The 12,933-nt window shown below is 40.1% G+C and overlaps 1 protein-coding gene across 4 annotated transcripts in view; it reads left to right on the top strand.

Moving 5' to 3' along the window:
* UBP26 (ubiquitin-specific protease 26) overlaps positions 1-12,933 on the top strand; it is a 65,204-nt gene that overhangs the window by 43,747 nt on the left and 8,524 nt on the right. For all 4 annotated transcript variants that reach the window (XR_016170155.1, XR_016170156.1, XR_016170154.1 and 1 more), the window contains exon 14: positions 1,126-1,389. Coding sequence is in view for 1 of the 4 variants with exons in the window: in XM_089136492.1 (XP_088992618.1) it covers positions 1,126-1,389 (264 nt within the window). In the remaining 3 variants the exon portion in view is untranslated. The remainder of the gene's footprint in view (positions 1-1,125; positions 1,390-12,933) is intronic.

The following is a 12,933-nucleotide window of genomic DNA, read 5'->3' as shown; positions in this document are numbered from 1 at the left end:
TTGCCTAGGGACGGTATTCACGAGGGAATCTTACGTAAAACATCTGGAAAAAAGGGTCAAGAGCTTCTACTTCTTGTCTCTTTCTTCTGAATATTGGGTTGGAATTCAGGAAAAAATGGCCATGGCTATCGTACAGCACAGGGAGAGCAGCAGTGGTAGCATCAATAAACATCTCGATAACGGAAAATATATCCGTTATACCGCCGAGCAGGTTGAAGCTCTCGAACGAGTCTACTCCGAATGTCCCAAACCAAGTTTGATGCCACGGCAGCAGCTGATCCGCGAGTGCCCCATCCTTTCTAACATCGAACCCAAGCCAAAATCGGTTGAAGAATGAAGCCAGAATTTATGATCGGTTGAAGAATGATGGATTTTTTTTTTCTCTCAGATTTTAGTAAGGGTATTTTTGGAATTAAAAGAAAATAGTAGTGGGTTAACATTTTCACTAACAGAATGGACTAGTGTTTATTGAATTGGGGTGTTTGTGTTTTTTAAACATAAAGTGGGGTGTCAGTGCTTTAAAACCTCCATTTTGGGGTGCCAGTGCAATTTGCTCTATTATTTAATGTGGAGATTCACGGCCAACCAAGGAAACTTAAATCTCATATTTGCGTGGTCTTAATAGTTCCTTCGTCTTATCTTATTCCCTCATTTTTGCCCTTTCTTTGATCAGATCGATATAGCCAACCCCATCAAGTTGGGATAAGGCTGATCTTTGGGTGGTTGTACTATTCAACAACAACAACAATAAGTCTTGTCCCAACTAAATGGGGTCGGCTACATGAATTCTTGCCGTCCAATCAGTTATGTTTGAGGTGATGCTAGATACAAAGCCTAAGCTATGCATATCCTTTCTCACCACTTCTCTTAAGGTTATCTTAGGTCTACCCCTAGCTCTTCTAGTTCCTTCAATCTGGATTATATCACTTCTCCATACAGGGGCATTTATAGGTCTCCGTTGAACATGGCCTCTCGTAATTTTTATGTGGTTGTATTATTCCCTCTCGTAATTTTTAGGTGGTAATTGGTTACTATATCATTGCTTGATGACCTGTAGTTGTATAAAGCAGCCATCAACTTTACTCATATTTATTTTTTAAATGTTTGTTGCTTTCATGTGGGTAGAGTTGTGAGCATTGCATTGGAGAAAGAGAAAGCTGTGAGTTAATGCAGAAACTTAATTACATCAATGAGGATATTTGTGTATTTCTCGTTCGTGGTAAGGAAGCTCCAAGGTCAATTATAGAGGCTTCCGGGACCTTTTCTGAACAAGATCGCCGCATGTCCAAACGGTCTCGGAAAACTACGTACGGAAACTCTCTTAATTTGAAGGTTTCGGGCTCCACATCAGTCTACCAGTTGAAAATGATGATATGGGAATCTTTGGGGGTAAGCCACTCATATCCATCCAATTGTTGAAAATTTACATCAACAGAATCCATAGTGGTAGGTATTTACATTTGATGTATTAATAAATGACCGATTTTTCCTCCACCCTTGTTGAATTGGACCCCATTCGCCTTGCTGTGGGAAAGGAAGTTGAGGGATTCTGGGGACAACTAAAACCCTAGGATGATGGCTGAACCTCCCTTTATGGGTGATCCAGGTTGGACAAAAACATTCTCCTTGATAAATTGGTCTATGATTCTTTTTTCCCTGTCCAGTTCAGTTTCTATTCGTTAGAGTTATATTTAAGTATTCTTTATTATTTGATTTTTTCTGACTGGCATGAAGTTAGTTGTTATTTCAAATGGTTTCAACCAGCCAGAAATTGAGATTTGGCCAAGATGCGTTGAAACCATGTTTAAACTATGAATTTTTGGATTAAAACTTTACTTGTGATGGGCTGGTCAAACTGGTTGATGCCATCAGTACCAAAACTTACTGAAACTAGCCAAAACTGCTGAAATTGGGTTTGTTGAAATTAGTTTAAATTGGTTATGACTTGGTATTTATTGCTTGAAACTAATGAACTTTTGACTTGGTTATCTGGTTGCAAATTCTAAGAAGCTGTTGATGTGGATTCACTGTCGAGGAAGCTCATTTTCCTTCAAGTAAGCCTAGATTTGGGTCATCTAGGTGTAGAACCTTTATCCCGTTCTTTGCAATGGACCTAAAATATGGTATTTAGTTAGCTTTATGTTTTAAGATAGAGCAGTTGTACTAATTGTTCAAATTTAAGTTAGCATGCAGCTAGCACATACCTTATTATTAGTATTGAGTATGTAAGTATTGATACAGTGTATTAGTTGGTGGGATCATGATCTATAATCTTAGATTGGATTGGTTAAATTTTTTTGGATTGGATCAATATCAATATAAATTTCTTAACCTAAAGCCAGAGGTCACACAGTGGCACGGTTTAGTTGAAACAAAAAACTTTGTAAATGACAACCCAAGGAAAAGTAATGTACGTACCTAATGATGCTTACTCCATACAAAACTACTCTCTCCACTTTGAGAGCATGGCTTTGAATGGAACCCCAATTTGAACTTGTAGGCGACCATCTCAGGACCTGAAATGACCTGAATGATTACCAAATCCGCAGGGGAATGCTGTTCCAAAGCATGATGGGATGCCTTTGATATCTCTGTAGATGGATTTTAACTGCACAAATGGTAAAGTAAGGAGGTTTGTGGATGATGTAAGCACAAACTTTCCCCATGGCTGAAACCCTAATTTGGGCCTCAAGGCACAACTAGCGCCTTGCTGAACCCTTGTAGGGGCAGTTTGGTCATTTTCCTTTCTTAGTTGGTTTGATTATTTTAATTTCATAGTTTTTATTTTAATTTTTAGAGTCCAAGTGAGTTCTAGTGCCATTGGGATTCTATTTTAAACTAAGATTCTGATGCATGACAGCCCTAGAAACTTAGAGCATTTTACAAAGAAACAGGATACAGGCTACCTGAGACACTGGGAGGGGTTAGGGGATCGGTTTACACAGCACGCACTTGGACTCACAATAGAAGAATAATACGGAATATAAACTCAGCAATTAAACAAATGTAAGTAACATGCATAAACCAAACTCAAAGGCTTAGGGGAGAACAAATCAGATTTATTCAATCATTCCGCATAGCTAGACAAGGGGGAAATAAGGCGTTGCATTCAAAACGATTAAAAGAAATTACAGCAACAATTCATAGGCATTGATATTCCATTCAATAAGATATAGCATACATGAACGATGCTGAATCCCAATACCAGACACCAAGTAAGAGTTAAGTAAGAATGACGGAATATGTAGCCAGCAGCCTTATGTAATATCAATCAAACACCATGGGAGCATTATTGTAACGGATAGAAAGTGAAGTTAAACAGCAAGGTGAACAAGGAATGTGAAAATAACGATTGCAGAAACTAATTCTGCCAATATGGTTTTGGCAGTAGAAAAAAAGGGCCAAGAAAGGGGGAAGAAGGCTGTCGACAGGGGGACAGAGTAGAAACCACAGAGAGGATATGGAGAAGAAGAGAAACTAAGAAAGAAGAGGAGAGAGAACTTTCAGTAGAAAAGAGAGACTGCTGTAAGGGTTGGAGAAGAAGAGAAAATAAGAAACGAAAGGGAAGAAATTTTCTGCAGAAACAGAGCTGCCATCAAGTTTTGGAGTAGAAGAGAAAATTCCCCAGGGAAAGAGAAAAAGGTTCTTTCTTTCTTTCTTTCTTTTTTTTTCCTTTTTTTTTGGGGGGGGGGGGTTGGACTAGATAGAGGGGAGAATGGGGGAATTTTCTAGACAAGAAACTGAGGCAAAGGATGAGAAGAAGACTCACTGAGGGGGAGAATGGAGAGCTATCACTGGCTTCAGAAAGCTGCCGCTGCTTCAAACTTCGATCTTCTTTTTTTTTCTTCTTCTAATTTTTATTTCATCGATCCCTTGGTGCTTGGTTATTAAATAAATAATTTCAGGGAAAGAGAATAACCCAAATACCCCAACTAAACTAAGGAGCTTTCCTAATCAACCCCTTACAATAAAATAAAATCCCAATGTCTGAATTAAAGAACTTTCCTAATCTACCTTACTATGAAATAAAATCTTAGTGCAACAAAATTATGTGGACTGTGGTAGTGTGAAGGGCCTAGATGACTCTGTCCTCGTAGCCGAACCAAATCATAAGGTTCCATCGCCTTTTCCTTTGGTAGTAACAAGTGATGGGTGGGCGTGTGATGTCCCTATCAGATTCCTTGTGGATAATTAGGTCTTTTATTGCAAGTTAAATTTTTTAATTCGTGCGGTTGTTATTTACGTGGTCGTAAAGGGGATCCTAGTCTATAAAGGAAGCTTAGTTAAGTCATTCTTTATTTCTAAGTCTTTCCCTCCTTGTGTTAGGCTATAAATAAACCACTCCTCTCATCGTAAACATAGACTGAATTGTGATTTGAGGGAAAGGATCATGACCTTCTTGGGAGGGTCACAGTTGAGTATTTTGACTAATCATCTTCAATTCCAGCTTCTTCTTCCAATCTCCAGCATCAATTCAGCAAGACCAGCACTCACACAAGTAATTACAGCAGCCCCCATCCCCTTCCCCTTCCTCCTCTCTCTCACTCGTAGCCCTCCCCTACCCATCTCAGCCCTGGGAAATACCCCCCTTCCCCAAATCACAGCCCCCTAGAATCCCTCCCCCACCCTTGTGATGCCCTTGGAACCCCTCCCCCACCTCCCCTTATCTTTGCAGCACCCCTCCCCCTTCTTTTCTCTTTCAGGCCCCTCTCTTTTCCCTCTTTGTGACTTGCGGCAGATCTCAAAATAGAAAACAGAAAAGAATCAAGAAGGCTGCCCAAGAATCCCTCCCATCTCTTGATCCATCCCTTTGTCATTACTCTGAGAACCTTCCCTAATCACTCCATATTAATTTTGTTAAACCCTTTTCACCCCAAGACCAATCCCCTCTGTTTTCTTTCAACCCTCGGGTGGGTTTTGATACCTCAAGATCATCCTAAAGGATTTTGCTGAAACCCTAACATCTCACAAACATTACCCATGTCGTTCCTAGTTCTTCCCATAGGTTTCCTGTTATCCCAAAAATCAATCCAATAGATTTTGTCAAACTTTTGTACACCACTAGCCGAATATGCTATCTCTAGTCCTAGGAAATATCTGAGTTTTCCCATATCTTTAATTTCCAACTAAGTTCCCAAAAAAATCTTCGAAGTTGAAATTTCATTCTCACTATTGCCTGTGATCACAATATCATCCACATACACTAGAAGTACATTAGTGTGGGGACCGTGTCTTTTAATGAACAAAGTGTGGTTTGCATTACTCTACTTGTAGCCATTAAAGATCATGGTTTTATGAAACCTTCGGCACCATGTTCTTGGAGGTTTGCTCTAGCCCATATAATGCCCTCATCAACTTGCTCCTTTACCCATGAGTCTCAGTAGTGGAATACCTAGGTGGCACATCCATATACACCTCTTATTGGAGCTCTCCATTTAAAAAAGCATTCTTAACATCCAACTTTTGTAGGCTCCACCCCTTATTCACTGCACATGAAAGGACAGCCCGAACTCATCTTGGCAACAAGAGCAATTGTCTCCTGGTAGTCAATCCTATACATCTGAGTGAAGCTCTTGGCTACCAATCTTGCTTTATACCTCTTAACGGTCCCATCTGCCTTGTGTTTGATAACTAACACCATTTGTGCCCAACAATCCACTTTCTTGCAAACAGTGTCACCGGTTCTCACGTATTGTTTTTCTCCAGAGCTCACATTTCCTTATCCATTGCTTCCTTCTAGTTTGAGTGAGATAATGCTTCCTGCCAAGTGTTAGGGCTCACTTTAGAGGACAAAGAGGAATCCAAGCAATGCAGACCATACCTGTATAGGTGTAAACCCGGAATTAGGGCTCACTTTCAGGACCTTGTACCATAGTTGCAGCAGCTAATTAGGAGGTTTTAGGGTTTCAGCTAGGTTGGTAGTTGGATAGGGTTGCTGATTTGGTGGTTCTAGGATGCTGATAAGGTTTATTAAGGATTATGATAGATCTGGGAAGTTGGGGCAGAAATAGTTAGTGTTATAAAAATCTGGAAAATCAATTTTTTCTGCAACTTGTCTATGAAGAGATGAGTTGCAGGAAATTTTCAGATTAGTGTTTAAAGGCTGAAAGGGCTAAGGGCTTGGGGAATGTAATCCTAGGCTTGGTGCGATTCTAGAAGGGATTTGGGAGTGTAAAGGGCTTGGGGGAGTAGGGATTTAAAGGGATTGTGCTGCTCATTGTGCAGAAACAATGGAAGGAAGGGGAAGGCTTGCAGACTCTAGGGAATGACCTAGGATGTAGGAAAAAGTGAGGGGGAGATGTGGGGGGTGGTATGCGATTGGGAGGGGATGATTTTAGGGTCTGAAACTAAGGGGAAGGGATTGTACTTACTTGAAGTTGGCTGCTGTTACAGGAGTTGCAGAAGAAAACTTGAGAATCGCAGAAAACTCAAACCAAGCCAGCCATAGGTTTCATGGGAACCCACAACTCTATTTCTCAAACTTTAACTCAATTTTTTAATCAATCAAATTTTGGAAAAATAAATAAATAACTTACACTAGAAAGGCTATTTTAGCTTGAAACAAAGGACTCAAACTCAAACTGGGTTACCCTGACTACTAGGGTCACATCACAACTTAACTTGGACTCTGAAAAAGGTATCTAATTACTATGCAGTCTTAGCCCTTAAATTTGAGATCTCACTTAAGTCACCTAATGCTAATTAGATAACATAAGATTACAAACAACAACAACAACAACAACAAATAAGCCTTGTCCCAACTAAATGGGGTCGGCTACATGGATTCTTGCCTTCCAATCCTGTTCAAGGCCATGCTAGATACAAGGCCTAAGCTATGCATATCCTTTCTCACCACTTCTCTTAAGGTCATCTTAGGTCTATCCCTAGCTCTTCTAGTTCCTTCAATCTGGATTATATCATTTCTCCGTACAGGGGCATTTATAGGTCTCCGTTGAACGTGGCCGTGCCATTTCAAACGACTTTCTCGAAGCTTATCACTTATGGGAGCAACTCACAAACCAACTCTAATATGATCATTCTTTATCTTATCCATCCTAGTTTTGCCACTCATCCATCTTAGCATTCTCATTTTTGCTACATTGAGTTTATCCATATGACTTTTTTTAACAGCCGAACACTCTGCACCGTACATCATAGCTGGTCGAACAACGGTCCTATAAAATTTTCCTGTAGGCTTTAATGGAATACACCGATCACACAACACCCTGGACGCACCTCTCCACTTCATCCTTATCGTCAAGGATCACCACCTCATTATCTACCCACTTATGACTAAAGTTACAAAGTAGATATTCTGTCTTCGTTCTACTTAGTTTAAAGCCTTTTGATTCCAAAGCTACTCCCATGATTCTAATTTGGTATTAATCCCCACTTGAGTCTCATTAATCAACACAATATCTTCAGCAAAAAGTATACACAAGGGGACCTCATCTTGAATGTCTTTGGTTAATTCGTCCATTACAAGTGCAAATAGATATGGGTTTAAAGCTGATCCTTGATGTAACCCAACTGTAATTGGGAATTCATTACTTTGTCCCCCCACTGTTCTTACACTTGTCACCGAACCATCATACATATCCTTAACTATATCTACATATTTACTTACAACACCTCTTTTCTCTAGTACTTGTCAAATTAACGCTCTAGGGACTCTATTATAAGCTTTTTCTAGGTCAATAAATACTATATGAAGATCTTTCCTACATTCTCTATACCTTTCCATAAGTCTCCTAATTAGGTAAATAGCCTCCATTGTAGATCTTCCTGGCATAAATCTAAACTGGTTCACCGTAATTGTAGTTAAGTGTCTCAAACGGATTTCAATTATTCTCTCCCATAATTTCATAGTATGGCTCATCAATTTAATGCCCCTGTAGTTATTATAGCTTTGAATATCTCCTTTATTTTTGTAAATTGTAACCACGACGCTTCTCCATTCATCTGGCATTTTCCCTGTGCACATAATCTTATTAAACAACTTAGACAACCAAACTAGTCCAGGGGTTCCTAAGCTTTTCCATACTTTTATTGGGATTTCATCAGGACCTTGTCTCTTGCCAAGTTTCATCCTCCTTAGTGCTTCTTTTACTTCGGACATCGAAATTCTACGTATATAAGTTCAAAAATTGGTGCCTTGGTGAAAGTTGTAATTGTTCGAATCATAAGTGCTTGAAGTATGTTCATTTAATAGACTAGAGAAATGTATTTCCCATCTTTTCTTAATGTCCTCATTGCATACTAATACTTTACCATCTCCATTTTTAATACATCTAACATGGTCAAGATCTCTACTCTTGCTATCCCTCATCTTAGCTATCTTATAAATAGATTTTTCCCCTTCCTTCGTGCCCAACTTATTGTATAACTCTTCATACTTCTTTTCCCGCAATTTTCATAGCTTCATTTCTATCCAACCTATACCTTTGAAGATCATCAACATCCTTAGTTCTTTGCCATGTCCTAAAACTAGCTTTCTTATTCCTAATGGCAGCTTGAACCTCACTATCCCACCACCAAGTCTCTCTATAAGAATGGAGCTTTCTTTTTGATTCACCTAGGACATCTTTAGCCACCTTCTTGATACACATAGCCATCTCATTCCATATTGCATTAGTATCCCCCTTAAAATCCCACTTTCCTTGTTTGACTACTTCATTGACGAAGGATTTCGAACACTCACCTTTCAAGTTCCACCATTTTATCCTGGGATAGTTAACCTTGGACCTTTTATGAGTTTTTGGGGTTAAACACATATCCAAGACCACAAGTCTTTGTTGTGCAGTTAAGCCTTCCCCCGGTATCACCTTGCAATCCTTGCACAACAATCTATCAGTAGGAAATAACTCTTCCTAATTTAAGTTATCCTTAAAAGTAGGACTTCTTAAAAAGGAAACAATGCTTTCCTAATTTAACACAACTATATGAGACTTTCGAATTGATTTCAAAACACATGATTTGACTCTCAAGACTTCAAAGTTACTAATTTACTGGATTTTGGTCTTCATTATAGCTCGATCTAGGGGGTAGGAATTGACCATTCTACCCCTGGGATGGATTCGGCCTCCCTAATTCAGTTGGGCTTGGGCCCCTTTTTTTTTTGGGGGGGGGGGGGGGGTCCAACCCTGGATACATCAGCTCTCCGCTTCTTGGATTCATTCATCCCCGATGAATGGGGGTCTCGTGTTGATTATTTCTTCATGTGTTGTTGCCCTGGTTCAATGTGCTTGTAGTCCTTGCATGGCCCTTCTAGTGTTGTCTTTGGGAGAGTCACTAAGAGAGGATGGTTGGGGCTTCTCTTATTGGTGTGGAGAGCCTGCTTATGGGCCTCTTCACTGAGGTTCAATGGCAGGAGTGTGATCTTCTTGAAAGTGCAAGTGTTCTCTCTACTGGATATGTCCATGTCGTTGTCATAGAGCTAGGGTATGCCAAAGATAATGTCTAATAGCTTCATAGGGACAATATCACACCATATTTCTTCAGCATAGGAATGGAGTTTTATTCGTACTAGGCATCTGTTACGAATCTTGACTTTGGCACTATTCAGAAGGGCTACCTTACACAGTTCTGGATGCTTCTCGGTCTTCAATCTAGCTTTCTTAACAAATTTTTCTGAGATAGCACTGACATTGCTTCCACTATCAACAATAGCTCATGCTATGATAGTACCAATCTCCACCTTGGTGTAGTTGGTGTAGAAGATACTACTTCTCCAATCTTTTAGTTCAACCCCGGCCACTAAGATCTTTGTCAATACATTAAGGTGATGCTGCCCTATTTCCTCTTCATTACCTTCTTTTCTAGTGGAGCATACACCACTTTTCTTCCTGTTCCTCTTTACTATAAGCAGTCTTTGGCATAATGTCCTTTCTCGTGACAATAGAAATATCCTCCTGGATTAGTAGTATTGGGAACACTTCTTCTAGCATCCATCCTAGGTGGTGGTGCATTAGGGCTGGAGGTAGGTATTGAGGAGGGTAAGGTAGTGTCTTTCCTGACATCCTGACTTGCTGGTTTTTTCTGGGGCTGCAAGGCTTCAGCCCTCAGAGCTTTATCAAAATAGGTCCCCTGAGTCAATCACATCGGTAACCACCAATGCTAACTGAATTTCAGGTTTGAGTCCGAATTTAAATCTGGTCATGGATTATAATGGGCTCTCTATAGTACCAGTTCTGGAAACCAAAGTATCAAATTGCTGCATATATTCAAAGACTGTTAGATTACCTTGCTTTAGGGTTTGGAATTGTTCTTGGAGCCTAGCCTTGTATGTCCTAGAAGGTATCTTTCAGTCAGTTCTCTTCTCATCTGATTCCAAGTATAGGGTTCTCCACCATCTAGGTATAGTTCTCTTGATCTGGTATGCCACCATGCCCCAGCCGCACCAATTTACTTTTGGCCACCTGCATCTTTCTTTCTCCTGTTAGGTCGTACCAAAGTTGTCATCAAGTGCTGCCTCAATCATAGAATACCTGTGGATCAAGGGTCCCATTGAAATCCTTCAATGCGAGCTTCTCCTTGTGATGATCTGCTCCCCTTCTTGGTTCTTGTCCTCTATTAAAGTATGCCCTCATATGATCTTCAAAGGATTGGTGGGTGGGTACTAGCTGCCTCCTTGGTGGAAGTGTCTGGTTTGCACCTCTCATGGTCTTGTTCATACCTATCATAAAGTGGATTCTCATCCTAGACTTTTTGGTATGCCAATTCCTTTCTCTGGTCCTTCTGGGATGGTCTTCTTCTTTGTATCTTCTTACCCCATTGCCTCCTTCTCCATGGGGGTGGAGGAGCTAGTACTCTCTCAGTTGCCTGGGGTTGCTCAAGGTTGATAATTCTGTTATTCATCTCAGTTAATTGTGCAAGGATCTGCTGTAGTTGTTGGCTTATATCAGGGTTATCCATGATGGTGTGACTCTTAGAAGCTGCTGGAACTTCTTGCTCTGATACCAATGATGTAAACTCGGAATTAGGGTTCACTTTCGGACCTCTAGACTGATAGCTTTTCCCCACCCCACCCCCCCTGTTGATGATACCCCAAGGAATAGACTTATTGTTGTCTCCTGGGGTCACTCTTCCTTTCGGTCTTCTGCTTAAAGACCTTGTATTCTTGCTTTCTTGTCTTTTAATATAATTATTTATTCATAAAAAAAAAGTGGGTTTTTTGAGGACTAGGATAGATCTGGGAAGTTCGGGCAGAATAGGTAAGTCTTAGAAACTCTGGAAATTCATTTTTTCTGCAACTTTTCTATGAAGAAGATGAGTTGCAGGAAAATTTCAGATTAGGGTTTAAAGGCTTGAAAGGGCTATGGGCTTTGGCAATGTAATCCTAGGCTTGGTGCGTTTTTGGAAAAGGGATTTGGGAGTCTAAAGGGGGGGGAGTAGGGATTTAAAGGGATACTGCTGCTTTTTATGCAGAAACAATGAAAGGAAGGGGAAGGCTTGCGGACTCTAGGGAATGACCTAGGATGTAGGGAAAGGTAAGGGAGAGATGTGGGGGTGATTTGCGAATGGGAGGGGAGTGATTTTTGGGTCTGAAACTAAGGGGAAGGGTTTGTACTTACTTGAAGTTGGCTGCTGTTACAGGAGTTGCAGAAGAGAACTTGAGAATTGCAGAAAATTCACACCAAGCCAGCCGCAGGTTTTAAGGGAAACCCACAACCCTATTCTGAAACTTTATCTCAATTCTTTAATCAATTAAATCTGGAAAAAAAATTACACTAGAAAGGCTATTTATAGCTTGAAACAAAGGACTCAAACTTAAATTGGGTTACCCTGACTCTGAGGGTCCCATCACAACTTAACTTGAACTCTGAGAAAGTTATCTAATTACTACCCGATTTCTACCGTTAGATGATATCTCCCTTAAGTCACCCAATGCTAATTAGATAACTTAAGATTACGAACAAACTTGACCCAAAAAGGAAATAACTCTTCCTAATTTAAGTTATCCTTAAAAGTAGGACTTATTAAAAAAGAAACAATGCTTTCCTAATTTAACACAACTGTATGACTCATTCCAACTTCAAGACACATGACTTGACTCTGAAGAATTCAAAATGGACTAATTTACTAGATTTTGGTCTTCATCATAGCTCGATCATTCTACCCTTGGGATGGATTTGGCCTCGTTGACTCAATTGGGCTTGGGCCCCTTTTTTTGGGGGTTTCCAACTCGGATACATCAAATGGTTCATATACTATTGTACTTCTAGTGTATGTGGATGATATTGTGATCACAAACAATAGTGAGGATGGAATTTCAACCTTGAAGACTTTTTTGGGAACTAAATTTGAGATTAAAGATACGGGTAAACTTCGATATTTCCTGGGATTGGAGTTAGCCAGTGATGTGTATCTCTCAAAGGAAGTATAATCTATATCTATTGAAGGAAACTGGGATGTTAGGATGTAACCCAATTGAGACACCTGTTGAGCCTAATCTACACTTGAAGGCAAAAGGACAGCCAATTGATAAGACAAGCTATCTGAAGTTGGTCGGGAAGTTAATCTATTTGTCATATACCAGACCAGATATCACATTTTTAGTTAGTGTTATCAGTCAGTATATGCAGATCCCTATTCCTTACATCTAGATGTAGTCTATCGCATCGTTAGATATTTAAAGGCTACTTCAAGGAAAGGTATTTTGATTTCAGCTCATGGACACCTTAGAGTGAGGCATACATGGATGCAAACTGGGAAGAATGTCCAGATGATAGGTCTACCTCGGGCTATTGTGCATACGTAGGAGGCAACTTGGTGGCTTGGAGGAGCAAAAAGATGGAAATGGTTACGAAGTCAAATACTAAAGCAGAGTTCAGGCCATTAGCTCAAGGTATTTGTGAAAAGTATTGTGGTGAAGGGGTTGCTTTAAGAGCTAGGGGCAGAATTATACACAATTGTAGCTCATAATCCGGTATA

Source organism: Hakea prostrata, chromosome 10, assembly GCF_041222555.1.
Source record: "Hakea prostrata isolate BN-2017 chromosome 10, UWA_Hpros_2, whole genome shotgun sequence".
Taxonomy (NCBI): Eukaryota; Viridiplantae; Streptophyta; class Magnoliopsida; order Proteales; family Proteaceae; genus Hakea; species Hakea prostrata.
The sequence above is the reverse complement of the archived record's forward strand: the minus strand, read 5'-3'. Positions and strand labels throughout refer to the sequence as shown.